This window comes from Fusarium phalaenopsidis (assembly GCF_050370095.1).
Source record: "Fusarium phalaenopsidis strain FUZ10S chromosome Unknown contig_32306, whole genome shotgun sequence".
Taxonomy (NCBI): domain Eukaryota; kingdom Fungi; phylum Ascomycota; class Sordariomycetes; order Hypocreales; family Nectriaceae; genus Fusarium; species Fusarium phalaenopsidis.
Window position 1 is genome coordinate 660065 of NW_028145403.1, and position 20542 is coordinate 680606.

At 46.9% G+C, this 20542-nt stretch overlaps 7 protein-coding genes across 7 annotated transcripts; 2 read left to right on the forward strand and 5 right to left on the reverse strand.

Moving 5' to 3' along the window:
* Positions 1–6320: 6320 nt before the first annotated feature.
* Positions 6321–7463, forward strand: LRP88_11050 (uncharacterized protein; the record flags this gene model as incomplete). The annotated part of the gene is made up of 3 exons (XM_083247494.1): positions 6321–6347; positions 6400–6886; positions 7024–7463. The coding sequence occupies 3 exons, from the start codon at positions 6321–6323 to the stop codon at positions 7461–7463; spliced, it is 954 nt and encodes a 317-aa protein (XP_083096642.1).
* A 504-nt stretch (positions 7464–7967) lies between these two features.
* On the reverse strand, positions 7968–9657 carry LRP88_11051 (major facilitator superfamily domain-containing protein; the record flags this gene model as incomplete). The annotated part of the gene is made up of 3 exons (XM_083247495.1): positions 7968–9083; positions 9132–9353; positions 9403–9657. 3 exons carry the CDS (start codon positions 9655–9657, stop codon positions 7968–7970), a joined length of 1593 nt encoding a protein of 530 aa, XP_083096643.1.
* A 1895-nt stretch (positions 9658–11552) lies between these two features.
* Positions 11553–12796, reverse strand: LRP88_11052 (M28 family metallopeptidase; the record flags this gene model as incomplete). The annotated part of the gene is made up of 4 exons (XM_083247496.1): positions 11553–11786; positions 11838–12142; positions 12195–12594; positions 12650–12796. 4 exons carry the CDS (start codon positions 12794–12796, stop codon positions 11553–11555), a joined length of 1086 nt encoding a protein of 361 aa, XP_083096644.1.
* An 863-nt stretch (positions 12797–13659) lies between these two features.
* Positions 13660–14856, reverse strand: LRP88_11053 (uncharacterized protein; the record flags this gene model as incomplete). Its single annotated transcript, XM_083247497.1, has 1 exon — positions 13660–14856. The coding sequence occupies one exon, from the start codon at positions 14854–14856 to the stop codon at positions 13660–13662; it is 1197 nt and encodes a 398-aa protein (XP_083096645.1).
* Positions 14857–15175: 319 nt separating this feature from the next.
* On the forward strand, positions 15176–16138 carry LRP88_11054 (Alpha/Beta hydrolase protein; the record flags this gene model as incomplete). Its single annotated transcript, XM_083247498.1, has 1 exon — positions 15176–16138. The coding sequence occupies one exon, from the start codon at positions 15176–15178 to the stop codon at positions 16136–16138; it is 963 nt and encodes a 320-aa protein (XP_083096646.1).
* Positions 16139–16265: 127 nt separating this feature from the next.
* LRP88_11055 (fungal specific transcription factor domain-containing protein) lies at positions 16266–18194 on the reverse strand (the record flags this gene model as incomplete). The annotated part of the gene is made up of 4 exons (XM_083247499.1): positions 16266–16610; positions 16660–16951; positions 17003–17423; positions 17750–18194. 4 exons carry the CDS (start codon positions 18192–18194, stop codon positions 16266–16268), a joined length of 1503 nt encoding a protein of 500 aa, XP_083096647.1.
* A 516-nt stretch (positions 18195–18710) lies between these two features.
* On the reverse strand, positions 18711–20124 carry LRP88_11056 (class I SAM-dependent methyltransferase; the record flags this gene model as incomplete). The annotated part of the gene is made up of 5 exons (XM_083247500.1): positions 18711–18944; positions 18996–19338; positions 19539–19627; positions 19681–19747; positions 19796–20124. 5 exons carry the CDS (start codon positions 20122–20124, stop codon positions 18711–18713), a joined length of 1062 nt encoding a protein of 353 aa, XP_083096648.1.
* Between the last annotated feature and the right edge of the window lie 418 nt (positions 20125–20542).

Here is a 20542-nt window from a genome sequence, read left to right on the forward strand (position 1 = left end):
TTTATATTTATATATATTATATACTTAATAATACCTAGCGAGGATATATTTACTTACTTAAGTATTTATAAGATAATAAAAATATATAATAAGCATAGCTTATAGGTAAGGGTATTAGTAATTATTTTATAGCATAGATATCTATTATTAATAAGGGCTATTAAGTAATATTCTTAATTAATCCCTATATTAATATAAAAAGATTAATTATTTATTTAATCCTCTAGCTCCTTTTACTTAGCTTAAGCCTATTAATACTCTTAATAGCGATTTTAATTAAGAGCTACTTATTTTCTAATTCCTTCGCTAAGGCTACCTCGCTTAGGCTATTAGCTTTATCTTTATCGCTTAGGTCTTAGTCCCTCTTTTTTCTTAGCTTACTCCTTATAGCCCTAGTTTTATACTTAGGCTTCCTTACTTCTTCTAAGTCTTACTAGCTTCTTTAGTATTAAGTATAGTAAGCGATAATATAGCTAACCTCGCCGCATTAGTAGTATTTCTACCTATCTAGGAGCTTTAATCTATATCTCCTAACCTTCGTGGGTTCTTAATTTATATAATTAGATGCCTCTTTTAATAGCGGTAACCTCTATTTAGGTTATTCCTAGTTAGGGCTTAGGCCTCGTCGCTGCTCTTACTAGTTACCTAGCTTCTAGTTATAGAAGTAGAGCTCTTTTAAGTTAGCCCTAAGGCTTTATAGTATATTAATAAAAGAGAGATATATCTTTAGTAAACTAAGCTAGCCTATAAGGTAGGAATAGAGCTCTTAGTTAACTATATGCTTAAGAGCATTAATCTGCACTAAGTCTACCTAGCTAGCTCCTCTATTATCTATAAGCTCTCTCTTAAACTTAGAGAGGAAAGATATAAAGCTCTTTTTATCTTCTTATCTTATTATCTCTAGCTAGCTAAGAGCTTATTACTTAATATTTAAGTCCTTATAGTAATTAGCTAAATATATTATAAATTCACTTAGCTTAAATTACTAGTTTAAGCTTCCTTTTTTAAAAAAAGCTATTATTATTACTTATAGTATTTTAGCTAATTTAAAGTAAATATAAGTAAATTAATTTAATAATTTACTAAGGGTAGGGTTATTAATATATAATTTATTTTATATTTTAAGTTACTAAGCCTAGAACTTTTATTAAGTTTTATTAAATTATAAGGGGTCTAAGAGGATTAATTTCCTCTTTATTAATAGTTATTCTAGCGAGGAGCTTTATTAAGGTTTAGGTCTAGTTATATTTAGGGGCTCTAGCGGTTATAGCATTAAAGCTAGTATTATAATCACTAATTAGATAGCATAAATTTAATTTCTTATTTCCTCGCGGTTAGTTTCTTATTTAGCGCATAGGGCTTATAATTCCTCTAATATTTATATTATTATTTATATTATTATCTAGGAGGCTTAGCTAGGGGAGCCCTTATCTTAGTTAAGAGCTTCTATCATAGAAGCTACTTATATTAATCATTTATATCAGTTCGTCTCATTAAGTAGGGTTAATTAATTAAATACTTATCTCTTTAGGGGATCTTCTATTAATCGCTCTAGTAGCGAGGTCTTAGGGGGGAGAACTTTTACTACTTATAATTTATATAAGGTCTTCGCAGGGATATACTTAGCTTAACCGCTATATAAGTAAGAGCCTTTTACTACTTATAATTAATATAAGGTCTTTATAGAGGTATATATATAGCTCGACCGCTATATAAGTAAGAGCCTTCTACTCTTCTAGGCTTAATTATATAGAAAGCTAAGTAAGGACTAAATTAATTAACCTAATTAATTAGTCTTTTTATTAAAAGATAGAGCTTTAGGATAATATAATAGTCTAGCTAAGTATATTAATAACTAGCTAAATAACTTTAATAAGTATCTTAAAGCTAAGAAAGAAAGGAAAAGAAAGTAAAAAAAGAGAAGCAAAAAGAGCCCCTTTTAGCTGTTGAGCTTATATGGGTCTTGGTCGAGAGTGCAAGCCAAGACCCCCACGGGCTCAGCCCGTTATACAAACTAAGAGTTTTAAAACCGGGTGGAAAATACCTAATAGAAAGGCACGGCTTTATTGGCTTTATCGGGCTGTATAAGAGCCCTAAGTCCGAAGTCACGTGACCCTTCCTAAAAGGGTAATATGACCTAAAAGGGGCATTATTATAACTCCTTAATATCTTGCTTATCTAAGCATATATATAGCTTAGGTAAGCAAATTATAAGATAGCGCATAAGCTATAATATAGGATAATAAAATCCTAGGCTTATATCTTATAAGCCTATTTTTCTAGAATTATATTTATAAAAGACTTTTATTTTAAGGACTTTTATAGCATCTAAGTATGCGCCGCACTATATTATATAGGCAAAAATAGCAAAACCTTTAATTTATAAAACTAGCTATAAAATATATAAAATTCTAAATAAAATATTTTTAGCTATTTAACTAAAAATAAAACTATATAGTATTTTTTTAAGATTTTTAAAAATCTAGAAAAATTATCATAGCTTTTATATTATATAATAAGCTAAATCTATTAGTTTTAATCTATTAAGGCTTAAATAAAATTTTAAAAAAAAATTTTAATACTTAATTTTAAGATAAAAATACAAGTACGGCGCATACTTATCATATACATTACTATACTTCGCGATTATATTTACTATAAGCTAAAACTAATCGCGAATAATAGTTAGGTCTTTGCACTTAGCTCTCTAGTAGTTATACTTCTGGAAAAAAACGCGTCTTAAGGTCTAGGTGCCGCTTGACAAAGTTAGAAGCCTAGCGCTTGCCAACGGGTAGCGCGTCGCAGTCGGCGAGCAATTAATTGGCTATTTCTTTAATACTACATAGTCGCGGGGGAAATCCTCGCAAATCTAGGTTAAGAATGAACCAAATAATGATCTATTCCTCTAGATTAGATAATTTGCGTGATTTAGGAATCTAATCGCGTCGAGATTAAATGCCATTATGCCGGCGACGTAAGGCCTAATAGTTAACTTAGTATAGCCTAGTAGCTCTTGGAGACTTAAACTTGGGTTATTTTGAAGCGCTTAAGGTGCAAAAAGGACTTGATATTTAGAATAGAGTTGAGGCATGATTTTTGGTTAATAATTAATTGATTAAATGGCATTAGTGATGATTGAGGGATTTTTGGTGTATATACTTGTTTGGTGCATATGCTTATTGTAAAAGACTGAAAAATATAGACTATAAGGTCTGAATAAGGTGTAGGGTAGGTAACTAAAATAGGAGGAGAATAGGTAGAGGATTCAGTCCTTATAAAAAGCTGATTGGCTAGATAAGAGATCATAGGCTAATAAAAGTGGGTCATAAGATAAATAAGAGTATAGGGTAGAAGGCCAGCTCCTGATTGGTGGTCTTTATACTTATATTGCTTCAGTATGTCAAGATCTAAGGAAGGAAAACTATTCTAAAAAAAAGCTATTCTTTTATAACTAATAGTTTGAAATTTATTAGCCCGATTTGGATAAAAGTTATACCGTCGGATAGTTCTTTTCTGAGGCCTTCTAACTAAATATAGTATATATTAATCGGATAGGTAATAGCCGGGCTATTGCATAAGGAAGATAAAACCTGTAGGGTTTTATATTCTAGGTATCAGAAACCGGATAGAAAATACCCATATAAGAAGACCGGCTTTAATGGAGTTATCAGGCTTTGAATAAAGCCCTAAGTCCGGGTCACGTGACTTACCCTATATGTCTGGAATTACCCAGGAGGGAAGTTTATATAACTCCATAATATCTCGCTTATCTAAGCAGTTATAGCTTAGATAAGCATACTATTAAATAGCGCTAGTAGTATACTATAGGGTAACCCAGCTTCGGTTGTCATGTGGTAGCTAAAAACCCAAAACAGGTTTCGGCAGGGCCCAACTAGCCAGGGTGTATTACAATTCTGAAGGAGGTATTCCAGGAGATATTTTCGACATGATTGGAGACTGGCTGAAGCAATGCAAAACTGGTCATCCAAAATGCAGTGACGGTTCGACCGTACGGATGCCTACGAGACTTGTCGAAGTTGGTACACACGACGTGCCCACCGTTCGTCTCCGAAGGAGCCAGGTATTCACACGCCATACTTGACTTTGAGTCACTGCTGGGGTAATGCCGATATCAAGAAGAGAACCACCGAAGGAGACTTCGATGTTCCACTTGAGCAGCTGCTGCGAACGTTCCAAGACGCTGTTGCGGCTACTCGGAGAGTAGGCTTCGCCTTCATTTGGATTGATTCGCTGTGTATAATCCAGGGTGATGAGGCCGAGTGGGAGCACGAAACTGCCAACATGGTAAGCGTATATGCCAATGGCACGCTGAACCTCGCGGCCAGCTATTCTACGGACAGTCACGGAGGGTTGATGTTAGAACGCAGTCAACTCCAGGTCACTTCATGTTACTGGGAGCACGAGTGCGAATCCGTTTCGCCTCGCCGTGATGATGGCTCATGGATGGAGGCTGGAAAGGTTTGCTGGACTTTCGACCCCCAGTCGGAATTCGAGACGCTGAGGACAGGAAGCATTCTCCCACTTCTCAGCAGAGGTTGGGCCTTGCAAGAGAATGTGCTATCTCCAAGAACATTGCACTTCCTGCCGGGTGAGATTATCTGGGAATGTCGGGGAGTGTTGGCAAGCGAATCTTTCTATTACCGAAATCAGCCCTCATTCGAACCATCACACGAGTTCAGTGGCAAGGTTGCCCAGTCACACATTCCAGTGATCCAGAATGGGCTCAATACTTTCTCCCAACCTATTTCCAGCGACACATGCCCGGATGAGAGGGAGGAGTGTGGGCTGGAGACGACGCGCTCCGCAAGTCCCCTGGAAACCCAAAGCCAACCCTATCACCCGTGGTACGAGCTTGTCACGCAATACTGTCCAAAAGACCCGACGAAGCCCGAGGATAGATTCCCGGCTATCTGGGCACTAGCCGAGCGGTTCCAACAGATGACAGGCGACGAATACTGTTCTGGCCTTTGGCGGAATGATATCCTGACCGGGTTACTGTTCAAAAGACTCCAACCGCGACCATCCAAACCCCATGACAGCATGGGGTTAAGCACTCCATCCTGGTCTTGAGCCGCCATCGAAAGCAGTGTGGAGTTTGAGTACGAATACTCGACATCCTCCGCCACCGCGGCGAACTCACCCCGGCTCTCAGATGCACGCATACAGAGTATCTTTCTGGCTTCACTGGAGTCCGTGCCTGTTCCTATGAGTCGCACGACTCAAGCCGAACTCGAAATCCGCACCTATACGCGACAGATGGTTGGCGATCATCTCAACAGCAACCCATCGCCCGAACAAAGAGCTGCTAAGATCCTAGCGATTTCATCGATGACTTCTGATGTGAGTCGCATCTATGAGGATCTTGAGAGAGAATATGAATTACATCAAGAGCGAATGTCTCTTTCAACACATAGTTTGAGCTTCATGTCATCGTGGCTGGGACTGGGCTCTAAGGACGAATGGATTGGATCGAAGGCACAAGAACGCTACGGGAGGACAGGAGATACCTAGCATATACTCACGTGTTGGCACCGATTGCTACTTTGATTGGTCTGGAACACGGCACAAGGAATCAGCGCTTTGGTAGCAGCAACAAAAGGAGATCCAGAGGAGCGAGAAGAACAAGGTTGTCGATCATTGGGGTTTCGAGCTTGACTTTGATTCTTTAGACTTGGCATATCGCTACGTGGGAAAGCCTGTTCTGTGTTTGCACATTCGGGGGACGTCTGGTTTGTTGGTTGAGCTTGATGCCGCATCACAAAAGTACCGCAGGATTGGAGTGTAAAGACGAGATTCCTCCCACCGGGGAGATGACTTGAGTGAGTGGGAGGAGAAGATTGTAACACTCATTTAAAGCGTGCTTCGAGATATTCTGTCATCTGTGTTTAGTATTACACATTGACTGATATGAATTAGACGCCGAATATATGATGACATTATGGGGGAGATTATACCCCTGAGTATATTCCTCGGTCTCCTAGCTCAGTTATCTCATTAAGGGCCGAGCTTCAACGATATCGAAAAAAAAAAAAACCAAAGAAAAGTACAATATAAACACATCATAGCATCATATCCCAATTCTAACACCAGAGGCAGATCGCTTTGCTTCTAAACAGTCCGAGACACCACCTGTCAGCCTCAGTCGGGTCTTTGTAGCTGCCGAGCAGGCGTCTTTGCCATTGATTGGCGCCTTTCCGCAGCATTTAACCGACACTATCCCGAAGCCCTCACTCAACCAACACCCTCCACTCACGCTCTCATCCTTTCATGCCTCTTTGTTCGGTTCAAGGACGGATGGGATGGGTGATCCTACTCTGCGAAGCGAGGTACAGCAGCTTTGAATTCGGTTTGCGAGTGACGATTGCTGACCGCTTATAGATGTGCAACGAATCTTCAGATGGCGAAGCCGCTTTTCCATCCTTTTCTATGCTTGAGTTGTCGCAGTCTGACCTTGGCATGGAGTACTCATTCATCTACAACTGTGTACGAGTATACGTCACCATCCTTTCTCAAGACCTGGAGGGAGAAGAATCGATTTTGGACGAGTTGGGCAATTTCAGGAACGACCTCGACGACCCTAATACGCTGTTCCAGTTTGAGGAGTGGATCCTCAACCCGCTTCAACCCTTCCTCGACAAAGAGGCCCCAACCCTATCTCGTCACGAGCCCATGACTCTTCTTGAGTACTTCTCTCCTCGAACCTTTGCTTTCAAATTTGTAAACAAGAAAGGTCAACTTGACGCTATCCAACTGGATTATGACCCCGTTGTCAACGGCGACTCGAGCCCAAAGACTCATATTGTTGATGTGCCGGCTTCTTCACCTCGGCTCCATGATAGCCTATCAAAGGATGGTGTGGTCTTACGTTCTGCATTACCCCCCGTTCCTCTCACTGCCGCCTCAGAACGCGTCCAGGCCAAAAGTTTGGGGGGCGAAGAGATCAGCGACATACCCAGAAAGGTTCAGCGACGTTCACAACCTGACCATATCTTTTCTTCAAAGCAGGCCTAAGGGACCATGGTCATTTGAGAGAGATAGAATTGCTCGGCCAGATCGCCCGCAGCGCAAAGTTCGAGTCACCTTGGAAGACATCGAAGCTCGTTGGGCTCGTTGTATGGGATGATGATCCCAATTGTCTGATGGGTCTCTTGATGGAATACATTGACGGAAAAACTCTTCGAGACCGGTCTAGAGACGCTCCTGAGGTGTTGAAGAACAAGTGGATTGATCAGGTCGAGGCGACACTGAGACGACTTCACGAGGTCGGCATTGTCTGGGGGGATGTGAAGCCTGACAATGTCATGATCGACGTGAGTGACGACGCGGTGCTGGTTGATTTTGGTGGAGGTTATACCCCTGAGTATATTCCTCATGAGCTGCAACAGACCGCACAAGGTGATTTGATTGGACTGGATCACATGAGAGCTGCCATGGGTTTGTGATGGAAGGAACCCGAACCTCTGAGTATCAATACCTTTTCCTCGTCCAATAATTACAACGTTCAGATAATGGGTCTTTCATTGATAGCATGAAATGCACTGGCTTTTCTGCAAAGATGCAGATAACCTAGCAACGTTGCTTCTGTGACGTGATTCTTTTTATCATTAGGGATGGTTTTAAATACAAGGGAATGAACAACGCTTGTAGCTGAAGGGGTATAGAAGCTAGAAGAGATGAAACCACAGTTTACACACGACTAGTAATAGCAAGAAAAAAAAAGCAACAAGAGAGTGTGCAGAGATCTAATCTAACAGTTGTAGAGAAAGAAATGAAAACGACAAAGAGAGTATGTCCGTGTCAGGACGTGTTGTTTTATGTCAGCCGCCGGAAACAAAATCCTGTCAGTCGCCCGCCTTCACCACCAACCTACACCAGAGGACACCTCGCTCCATCATCATTAAACTAACGTACCAATCATACCAGTGAGGAAGAGCAAAATATCTCGTCTACTGAGGTCGCAAGGCACCCTTCTCCGACTCGCTCCATCGACCGTGAATGTACTGCCGCGCACTCTTTCCCCAGAACGCAACCGGAACTGCCAGGGCACCGAGGAAGAGAATCAAGCCACCAATCAGCATGGTCGGGGCCATGACTTCGTTATCCTGAACCCATCCCATGATAGCGGTGCCAATCCCGAAACTGACCATGTTGCCCGTGAAGAGTTGAACAGCTAGTGCAGCTACTGCCCATCGGGGGAAAGCCTCAGTGATCCAGAGCGTAAAGGCCACATTTCCTGTCAGGTAGCTAAAGATACTGATGCCGGAAGCAACGTAAAGCCAGATTGGTTTCCAGCCATTGTTAATCGCGACTCCGTTGAGTATCACGCTAACCAAACCAGACACAACAGGCATGGCAAAGGCCGGCAAGTAAATCTCTGCATGACGAATACCGCCCGATCGCAGGGAATAGTAGCGAGTGAACCAGGAAGCAAGGGGGCCGCTGGCAGGGAAGGCCAAAAGCGAACCGATGGCGCCAGCAATGCCAATCCCGACTCCCTTGGTTTGCGGATCCAGGTCCCAGACTCCCACCAAGACAGCTGGTTGAGAAATGCTCAAAAAGATGATGCCGCTCAAGTTGACGCCTGTGAGGAGAGCAACCCAGAAGGTAAGGGGGTTGAGGATGCAGAGAACCATCTGCATGTATGTCACACCCATGGCCTTGAAGTTGGTTCCAGGCGCTCGGTTGACACCGAATCTCGCCCAGAAGCTTCGTTTTGGGGGAACGTCTGGAAGTGGTCTCTCTGAGCCGTAACTCTCGACATCCTCCCAGTCATCGTAAACCCTGACCTTTTCCGAGCTGCTCTGCACGAGCACGCGACCGTCGAGAGCAACTGGGGGCCTCTCAAAGTACGTCTCGGGAACAAGGAATATGACCAAGGCGAGGGCAACCAGACAAGGCGCGGACCATACATTGTAGATCGAACGCCAGTTCTTGCATACGTCCGCTATGAATGGTAGAATGAGGAGACTTAGTTTGATGAACGCTGAGCCGACACACCAGTACAGGGACAGCGCATTAGGTCGTTCATGAATGAAGGTGCCATCGATGATGATGAGTGTGCACTAGACAGGTCAGACATGATACATTCGACGAAGATGAGTTACACTTACCATGCCAACGGATGTACCAACTGCCAGAGCCTGAAAGCAAAGGGTGACTATCAACTCTTCAAAGCTCCCTGCTGCTCCAGCCCAGAAAGTGGCTATGCTCGTGACGGTAGCTGCACACAGAAAGACAGGCCGTCGTCCGAGAGCAGTAGAAAGTGGAATCCCGAGAAGGTATCCCAAGCCAGTAAAGAGGGTCATTGCGGAAGAGAGCGGCTGGGTGTTTCGCTACAAATAAATTAGCCTCATCTACTCTGTAAAGAGACTGTCCACATACGTCTCCAAACTCATCTTTAATCGCCAACATGAGAATCCCAGGAAGAGTAACCTCAAATGAGGCCACCACTGAGTAGAAATTGAGAGCAATGAATGCAAATAACCGCTTTGAAGATCGCCATGTCAGAGGATCTCGATGGGAGGTGCTAGGGATCGGTAGTTTGAGAACTCTTCCAGCCGAAGAAACAAAGAATACGCTGCCTGCAGCGTGAAGGGAGTCACGGTTTGGCTTTGCCGGTCCTTCGGGAGAACTCATGGTGTTGATTGTATCCGCATGGCACTGAAAATAGACGTTGAATCCACAACTGGGAGACGAGCTGGTTTTATGATGCAATCAACTTGGGCCCTGATTCTCTTAAAGTTTATAAAAGTTCCGTCAACAAACCCCGCGGGCGCCGCGACACGCTCTAAGCCATACTGAATCCGACCTGGCACTCAGTGGCTTTGAGAGCCCACGTAACACTGCAATCAATCAGCGGGCGCCGTTGAGAGTTGGCGTCCCGGCAGCGCGTCACTCCATTGGCGCTGTATTTATTTAAACTTTTCTAGGCTGCTCTAGAAGTTGGATCGCCAGGGGCCTCTCGCTTGGGGTATTAGTGCGCCTGCAGAGAACTTCGAAATGACAAGGATTCCCGGCCGTTGAAGCCCAATGGGTGACGCGAGGGAAGGGCCGGGCAAGGGAGGAACCGTTGAAGGTTTGCTCCAACGACAAGGCTGTCCCTCTTTCGGTTAAGTCGGAATGAGACCAAGGGTCCTGGTGCGTGGGTGACATTACGGTAGCTGCGGTGCCTCTGTAGGCGAGACACAGTGGTGAAACCCATCTGCCGAGGCTTGCTTTTGCGAACCGGGACATGCCATCAAGGTAGGTTGAAGCTATTCTCGGGCTCGCTTTTGAGGCGTCAAGCCGTCGGTCCGGATCGTAAATTGAGGCTCGCCATGATCTGCAGTGGCTGTCCAAATCAGCATGAAGCTTCATCATAGCCAGCCTTACATCCTCACACGGCATTTGAATACTGAAATTGTAAAGCATGCATCCACCTGGCACATGAGATATGACTGAAACCGGGGAACCTGGTTCTAGAGCCAAGGCTGTGCAATAAAAGCGAAACCCCTAAGCTCGGCATCTGCCGGCTGGGGATGACGTCTTTGCTTAACAAGCAACACGGGGTCTGCGACGAGAAGGAGTTAGCGTGCATGTCACGTCAAACAGTGGTGAGTGATGGATAGAGTTGTTTACACGTTGCAGGTCTTGCAGCTTCTGTTTGATCCTTTCCCCAGCTCAGCCTTGATACCACGTACATTCGTCTCAGAGCACGGCCTTTTGTCTCTCACAGCATCTGCCGACGCCTTGTCCATCCTTGATGCTCATCCTCCCCGTATTGCAGTGCAAGGACCATTCCCCAGACAAGCTTTTTGACGAAAACAAATACCTCGTTTATCGCGAGCTCCACCAGGAGTTGGAGTTGGGTTTCAAGTGATCAACACCAGTTCGGAAGTCCGGATGATACCTTGCAAACCCACAATGCGCTGAATTTACGGTGCGCCAATTTGCTCATTTGTGATAGAAACGGTATCCGCTTGCCGAGCCGTGCCGCTCCGGAGGCGTCTGTGTGCCGATGTGCGAGCCGTCCGCGCGGGTTCGGCGCTCGGCCTTTTCTAACGAGACACGGTGTATGGCTACCAGGAAATGCAAACTCTATCATTCTATATGTTTCACTGCCTCATCTTCATACCTGACTTGGACTCTGATTTCAGCTCCTGTTGATCTGATGGGTTGCACTGTCGCGTCACGCGTGGCTTCGTGTCTCGGCAATGGTCTTGAGCTAGTTTCTGTAACGGCCCAATACCGTCGTTAACTACCGATCAAAAGCAAGAAATTCTAGCAAGGTCTAGGGCCATAACGTAGAGGGCAACAAAAGTGCTTGTTCGTAGTGGTGGATGGCTTAGGTGGATGGACCCATGAGGTTGTAGCGTGCTCAAAGATGAGACAGATACGAACATGACGGAGACGGCTCAAGGAGATACTAAGCATAAATGTAATATTTGATGTGCTATATGCAGTCTAATGCACATTGATCTCTTACTTATGCGGCACTAGAGAAAATATGCTTCGTAAAGTGCTTTCTTGTCAAGATGCACGCCTACCCTACATCACAGCGTGGCAAATCCGAGCTCATAGGTAAAGCCAATGACAACCTTGACAAACTCGGCAACATGGCCAAAGTTGACAGTGCTGATGGTGTCCTGGGCAGAGTGAATGTATGGGCTGCTGTCATCAAAGGTTGATTCGAAGACAAAGGCCGAGGGGTAGCCGACTCTGGTGGCCGAGGCGTGGTCGGAGCATCCATAACCACACTTGGTGTCAACAGCGGGAAGAGTAGAATACTTTGAGCTGTTAGCGAACGTCCTAGTTCTTCATCTAATTGGGTTACTCACAGCGGTGATGATCTTCTTGGTGAACGCAGTCAAGGAAGCATCTACGTTGTCAGTGATGACGCCGATAACCTGCCTGGAGCCAGGCTTGACATAGCCAGTCATATCCTGGTTGAGCATAGCCCTGACATCACGGCTCTCGCGGAGATACTGCTGGAAGATGGCGCCACTGCCGAGCAGACCAGCCTCTTCACCAGCATACCAGTGGAACTCGATAGTATTCTCCGCCTGGTTCGATGCGATGCGAGAGTCAGTAAGCAAGACGCGGAAAGCCTCGAGGATAGTGGCAGAGCCCGATCCATCATCATCTGCAACCTGTTAGAGCGTTACTAGCCGTTGGCCGAGAATACTTACCAGCACCAGGAGCACGGCCCGAGGCACGGTTTGAGAGGTTGACAGAGTCCTGATGAGCACCGACAACAATGGTCTTGGCGCTCTTGCCAGGAATAGTAGCAATAATACTAGGCTGTCTCCACGAATGCGTAAAGGCCTTGACATTCACATTGGTAGCTCCGCTGGCGTTGATGATGGCCTGGACCTGACCCAACAACCACTCAGCAGACTGCTGGCCGTAAGAAGCTGTGTAGTATCTGTTCTGAAAGTTGGAGAAGGTGGTGAGGAAGTCACGAAGCCTGGTCTGGCTCAGCTTAGGCAGCAGAGCATTGACGGCAGTCTGTTGCGAGACAGCGGTGGGGAAGCCGGCAAGGACCTGGAGGCTAATGGGGGGCTCTTCGTCGAGATCAGTGATGTCGATAAAGTGCTTGTGTTCCTATAAAGTTTAGCTAGAAGAACAGAGCTTTAGCGTGTAGACTCACAGCCCTGAGTGCCCACTTCTCTTCCTCAGTTACGGTTCGAATGTCATTGGGGGCGAGCTGGATCTTGTACAGCTGCGGCGCTGGACGTGGGACCGCGACAGCGCTCGACAGGCCGACGAGGGCCGCCAATGCGAGAGACAGGTGCATGATGATTGCAGAGCGAATGATCCAGAAATGCCAAGTCTTGGGACGAGTATTGCCTGGCGATCACTCGAAGCCGTAGCAGGGAGGCATTTTATACTTGTGCCTTGTGAATCACGATTCTTCCTTAGGAAGGCAAGCAACATTGGACGAATTAATCGTCATCATCATCCGACTCGGCTTGCTACACGTATCCGGCAGGAGGAACATTAAGCATACTACATGCCACCGTCACATCACAGCTACGCGGTCCTAGGCATTGCAAAAGATCCCACTGACGCAATACCCAAGCTGAACCACACAAGCTCCCTCACCTTCCAGAACGATCCTTTATGCCGCGGGATGTTGATACGGGAGAGCTAGCGTTGCATTGCGGGCCGCATCGGCATGAGCCTATTCGGGCAGGTCGAGAAGATTCACGGGGACTTTGGGGGATCTTGGCATTGTAGCGGGGTTTGATCGACCTAGTAGGATGATCAATGCAAATTGATCAGACTATCTTGATTTGAGGGATACTAATCGATGGGCGATTCTCAATTAAGCATGTGGTATTCTCTGTCCAAAGTGGAATGTTTGTCTGGAGTGAAACAGACTAGTCACCATGTCCCCTGTGCTTCTAGCGATAAGCATATAGATTTTTCTTGGCTTTCTTTGGATGTTCTATTTCAACCTCATGGCCGACATTGTCAATGCCCAATCCATCGGGATTTGCCCGTGGGGTGCCGTGGTGGCACTTTGCTTCCCAGCCTACAGATCTTCGCGTTACTGAGACGATCACGCAACTGGTCGATGCTGGAAGGTCAAAGATGATGATACAAAGCATGATTCTCTAACTTGCCATTCTATTTTCCATGTACCGTAACCTGCGCCTAACCCAGTAGTGAACCTCTCTTGGCCGGCTCCAACTTCTCAAACGCCTCAGGCGTGGGCAAGTCATACTGATTCCACCTCTCAATGCCGTATCTCAACCAGTGAGCATACGTCCCTTCGACAGCATCACTTCCCACATTCTCCCTCCACAAGCTTCCCAGTGTTTCTCCAAGGACCTGCACAATCAAGCCGTGCGCCAGTTTGAACCCAAAACTTCTTGACAGACAGTTTTCCACGATTTCTCTAGCCAACTTCTGATCATCCGATTCCGGCTGTCCAGGTTCGGGGAGCTTGAGATTCATGAGTTCAAACGCCTTGGGACCGTTCCAGTTGGTGTATTCGTTGATCAACTGGCTTCCTACCATGTACTCGGGTGCAAAGATCTTTGTTGAAGTGTATTCTGGTCCATCCCAGCCTCGTTCTTCGTCGACAGTGCTCATGACCATAGTGATGGCCTGGCCTTGGATGATATAGTCGGTAAGCCGCCGACTGATCTCTTCGTGTCCGGCTGCAGTAAAGCTCTCTCCCATTAACGGCAGTTCCTTGATGAGCGGGTGTTTGTATAGACCCTCGGTATTGGTCTTTCCCTCCCAAAGCTTCAAGAGAAGATCGTGACAGGCTTGCCAAAACGCGTTTCCAGGAAGACTGGCGATGAAATAATTCAACAAGCTGTAGTTTCGAGGGCCGTCAGCGTTGTAGGATAGCACTTCATATGGACTATCGTCGTTTGCAATCGTCTCGTTCCACAGTCTGTCAAGGTCTCCAATCTGCATGAACCCAACATCCGTGTAGACGCCGCCATATCGTAGCAGCAGTGGAAATCGCACTAGATCGGAGTAATGCTGCTTGGCAAACTCGCCGTCGAGAGTGCCATTCTTGAAAGCTTCGGGCACAACAGTAGAGTCTAGATCTATCCAGCTACCAATGTAACCGGTCGATGTCGGATCGAGGTCAACGACGCGAATCTCCCATCCCTTCTTTGAGAAGCGACGATGCCAAGCGCGAACGTTACGCTTGGCATATGGATGCAAAGTATCGTAGCCAGAGTTCCAGAAGAACCAGATGTTTTTGGGCGATGTGACGTGACGGAGACTTTTGATGGTGTCATCTACCTCGGCGTCCGATCGGAGATCTAGTTGATCACCGGGGATAGCGTAGACGCCTTTGGGGATTGAATAAAGTGATGAAGGGGACATTGTGGCGTCGGGCAAGTCTTGAATTAAGTGTGAGATGAGTAAATTGCCCATTAATTGTGAATTTGTGTCGTTTCTGTTGTAGTAAAAGGGCCGTTGGATGTCTCGCTATTTGTACCCATCGCATGTTCCTATTTCGGTTAGCGCACGATGATTCATTGTGCATCATGTTAAATCGGTGCCTAGTGCGTGCGTGTACAAAGCTGATGCGAGTGATGAAGGTAATGGTTTGAACACCTTACACAACACACGAGTCAATAGAGTTCATATCTTATTATCAAGCCTTTATTTGCTATTCTAAGCAAGCTCATTTTAGTCAAAAATGTCTATCGAACAAGACACTGCCTCCACCGGCGCATCCGAGCGCAGCCATGCTGAAATCATCGCCATCGCAGCCAGAGGAAACGAGATCACAGGATTGGACATTTTCCAAAAGACATCAGACGATATCTCTCCCGCCAGAGTCGAAGAGTTGATGTCGCAGATGCACGAAGATCAGCCCGTTGGAGGTACCGACATGTCGTATGGGGACAGTGATGCACAGCATCTTCGCTTCTGGAAGTCCAAATCACCGAAAGCTCCAATTGTCGTGTATGTCCACGGCGGGAGCTGGAGAGTAGGCACACACCTGGACTCGATAGGAGCAAAGAAAGTCGGCCATTTACTTGCCAAGGGCTACGCATTTGCCACCATCAACTACACCCTCATTCCCTTAGTCAAGGTGGAAGAACAGGTGCAGGAGGTAGCCAACGCGGTCGGCTTCCTGGCCAAGAATGCAGATGAACTCGGATTTGACGATGGCCGGGCCATTTTGATGGGGCATAGCTCTGGAGCACATGTCGTCACTCTGCTGGGGACTGACACAAGTTACTTGGAGCGCGCAGGGGTGGATATTCGCACCATACAAGCCGTCATCTCGATCGATGGCTCCAACTACAATGCGTTGGCCGAGATGATGGATAGCCCGGGCCCAATAGCACAAAACGCGACCTACGGACTCGGCTCCGATCCGGAGAGGCTGCGCGCCATGTCGCCAACTTACCACGCTCGCGGTCCTAATGCCCAGGCTTTTCTGCTCCTACATGTTCAAAGGCAAGGCGACATTAGACAGGCGGTCGAGTTCGCTGCTGCATTGACTGCTGCAGGCACTGAAGTAGCCTTCCATGTATTCGAGGGCGAGTGGTTTGAAGGCCATATGCAGGTGCTACTCAAGCTTGGTGACCCGGAATATCCTGCGACTTTGGTTATGGATGACTGGCTGAAGGAGCATGTCCCATTGGCCTAGCTGCTCTCTTGACAGGGGGAAAAGAGTGGTCAAGACTTTGGAGATTAAGAAGATTGAGGTTGGGACATTCATTTTAATTAGGTACTGAGCATACAGAAACAACAAGCCATCTGTTCTGCTACACCCCCTACCTCGAACCCGTATCCAGCCAATCAAACGTATTAAGCAGATCAAAGTTGAAATTCATAGGCCCCGTCAACCCAGAATTAAAATCCTCCAAAACACCCAAAGTGCCCATCGCGTCGTTAAGGTGATAATCCAGCACACGCTGAATCACAATCTTGCAGTTGGCGCAGAGATCTGCATTTGGCGCCGAGGGTCCAACCCAGTCAAAGAAGCCGACCAACAAGCTGAGTTGTTGGACAAGACTTGAGCGGGTTAGGCGGTCATCTTTGGGGTGCTTCCAGTGAAAGGTTGGTTGTAGGAGTTCGAGGCACAGGATTCCACCTCCTGGTGCGGCAAAAGCCATCAACTAAGACGTTGTTAGTCAGAGCGACCAAACTGTGCTCCTGCGGACGTACCAGCCACTCGAAATAGCGACGGACTTGAGAGAAACGATCTTTCTGCGTCCAGAAAGTAAGAGTCAGAGTCACAATCTCAAAGGTTGTTATGAGCAAGTCCCCCTCGTCCGGAGCACCGTGCCGCAGCAGCAGCCTTTCCAGCAAAAACAAGTTCTGCAGGTGTGTAATCTGAAGCAACATTCTGACGGTAAGAATGTCCGCGTCGATGCTTGGGTCGGCAAGGTCTTGAGGGTTATAGACCAGTCCGGCTGGGAATTGTGAGATGGTGTCCATCTCGCGCTGTTTGAGAGCCCTGTTTGAGTGAGTAGATTGTATTCCACAATTTGAACCATACACAACATACCTCAGTGACTCGAGACTTGGGTTGGCTCCAGGACTGAGAGCTAATTCCATAATCTCGTCAAGAAGATAGATGATCATCACACGCGCTCGGCAAAATGTAGACACGTAGATGCCTCCATGAGTATTCCAGCCATCAGCATCCAACGCAGCAACAGCGTTCGTAAAGGTAGCTTCATCAGCCACGAGTTCCTCTTCACTCAAGTCAAGAGGAAGGGGAGTGGTGCAGTATTGACGATGAAGTAGCGGTGGGCGTCCTGTGAATGCAACACCGTGCCTATCGACGGAGAAGACTTGGGCGAAGAGATGTCGCTTGTACTCTGAACACAAAGAGGGCGTGTAGTTGGGACCATCCTTTTGCGCGTGTCCTCCGAGGTACGTCATCATGGCGACTGCCTCTGCGTGGGTTACCCAACAGATCAGGCCTGGTGGACATGGTTAGCAGCTGTCCGTTGATGGCATGGTGCATACTCACTCGCGTCACCTGTGATACCTGACTGTGATGTTTCCTTCAAACGATAGAGATTTATCAACAAGTCATTTCCTTCGGTGAAATTTTGTGCTAATTCAATGCACCGTGCCAAGAATGACAGGGCAGATGCCGGTGGTGTCTTGACTCCTGTCGTGTTGAGTTGAGCATCCTCGAGGGTATTGAAAGAGTCTGGCAAGGTCGCAAGGGTGCTCCACAAGAGACCCAGTGACTCCCATCTGAGGTTTGGGCCACAAAATTGATCCATCCATGCCTTTGGACTTGTATGAATGTTGAGGAGCGGTCGACTGGTGTTGTTGCATATCCGCTCTGCGATACGTTCCAGATCTTCCTCTTGGTTGTATGAATGGGGTCCGAATGCAGTATGTAACGAGTTGACGATGACAGGAACCGCGAAATGCGAGAATGGTGTTGGCTTTTGCATCGTGTTTTGAAACAGTAGCTGTTGATAGGTCGGGCCGAATACACAGCCCAGGATTGCAAGACAAGTCTGGCGAATTGTGGGTGACAGGTCCTGAAAGTTGACTCGGCTCTGTGATGCTGAGCCGGATATGCTTGCATCATCAAAGTCAGTGTCGAATATTCGGAGCTGAGAGAGGTAATTCTTTGTCTCTTGGAAGATTTCGGTGTGGCCAGTGAAACCGAAAAATGTCGGCCCTGTCGCGGGCGAGTCAACAAGTGACATGTCTCCTTCGCCGGACAGCATGTCGTTTGAGGTACTTTGAAGGGTATGTGGTGCTGTAATCGCTGACGCATAGAGACATTCAGCCTCTTTTCTTCCTCGTTGACATCGGCCACAGAAGGGCCTGGCGTGATCGCAGGCGACCTTTCGCCTTCGACAAGGCACGCAAGCCTCAGGCCGACCGTTCGGCCTGTTGGAGGGTGAATCGATAATGCTGCTCATGACAATATGTATAAACAAGCTTCTTCATTAATCTTGAAGCGAGGTGGGCTATAAATGATGGATTTAAACCATGACACATTCTGGTCTGACTCAACATTGAACCCGACTAAAACGAGCCTTGATATCCACGCAATCGCATAAGCGAAGCGGACTAGGACTAGCGGGGTCTGTCAAATGACGCTCCTCTGTGCAAAGAAAGGATAAGGGCACAATGCCAAGATTTTAACAGCTATCATCATTCACTTCCATCACTCTATGCCAGACTCCCTTTGCACTGACTTCGAGAACCTCGGGTGCTGGATAGCCTCTCCCCGACGACTACTCTGGCTTCCGACCGTACACAATCTTGATGCGATAATAAGGATGGTGCTTCCCAGAGCGAATCTCCTTTCGCAGCTTTGCACAGTAGACCGTCACTTGTTCCTTGGACCACCCCCATGCGAGATCGGCCACATGAAGAACATGGCCCTCGACATCTCCCTCCAGAACCTCTTGTGCGAAAAGGCCGATGTTTCTGTAGTTTTGATCCTTGGGCCATCGCCCAATAGGTATCTAAATTCCAACCCAGTCAGCGTATCCTAAACTAGGAGATGAAATGCCCACCTTAAAGATCCTCGATTCAATATCGACCAACCCTGCTGCTGTCATACCCTCTTCCTGTACGTTATCATCAACCACTGTAAAAGACCTTCCAAGCTTCTTGCCAGCTTCAATAAACGTTTTGCCCCAGCCGGCCATGGCACTATCGTCAGGGACACTGCCATCGTCACTCTGCATGACCGGCACGCCTTCGAAGCTTTCGACCCAACCTCCGGGCTTGCATGCGCGAAAGGCTTGCTCAAACAGACTACTCCAGTCTTTGACACTTCCTACTAGGTAGCGCATGTGGATATAGTCGAAGGTGTCGGGGCGAAAGGTCCATGGTTGGGTGCAGTCTTCGATTTCGCTGCCCTGGTTAGTCTGGGACTTGCGCAATCTTGATGGCTTACAATTTCAGGTTGGGAGGGACCCAAGACGGCTGAATTGGAGACAGATCTGTTCCGATTACTTCAGTTGCGGAAAACTCATCGGCGAAGTCGCTGAGAGAGTTAGCCATCTTTCCTATCGAGGTTGAGACCCGAAAACTCACATGGCCCAAATTCCTACATCCCAAAGAGAATATTCAGCAAACTGTGACCGGGATATGATTCTAGGAATGAAGTCTTGCCGGTACCAGTTCCAACATCTAGGGCTTTCTATGGCTAGTTAGGATAATTCTTCACTCTCCAGACATAAAGACCAGGCTTACTTCAATATCCTTCTTGATCGGCGCGTGATGGAGCTTATCTTCAGAAGCGATTGTCAAAAGGTGGTGACTATCAAAGTTAGTTGCAAGCATTGGATATGAGTTCTCGGGTACCTACTGAATATCCATGACTTCATTCTGCAATGCATCATTGGGTGCCCTTCGCGAAGTCAGTAGGGGGAAAACCGCCAATCTCCAGACTCCATACCAATACTGGGCAGTCCCTCTTTCAGAATGATATGTCCTCCCGTGCATAGTCCTATAGTCCAGGATACTCGAGCTGATAGACGCCGAGGAGCTGCTGGCTTCGGTTCCGAGAGCCGAGTCTCCGTCATCAGCGGGATTATCATCCCCAACCTCAATTGGGGCCGCATCGGTTGTCGGCGGCGTGTCCGACTTTTGAGACTTGGGCGAAGATGCTGCTGCGGGAGGTGTAGTGCCAGCCATTGCTCAGGATTAAAAGGAAATGTCCAAAACAAAGATTGAGGTTAAGGAAGCCCCGAAGGAAATGAGGGGAACGAGAAATATCAACAGCCAACAACACCAACAGCCACTTCACAATCAGCCTATAACAAGAGCTTAATAATCTGCACGCTTCGTTGTTGGCTGCAAAGACATCTGCAAAGTGAGCATAAAACGCGTATCGTGCAAAGGCGACTGTGATGTATTGGTGGTCTTGCAGAACGGAAACTGCTGATCGAGACGCGGCTTGGTTTCCTATTGGCGGTACGAGAGCCCAGAGTCAAGGGTTCAAACCCAAAATTCCACTATTGTTTGCTCTTTTCTCGTTGTATGCATGGGATAAACAGAGCCAACAGCAGGAAACCCCTGTCCTGGGCCCTGCGGTCCTTCCGACTCCCCGACA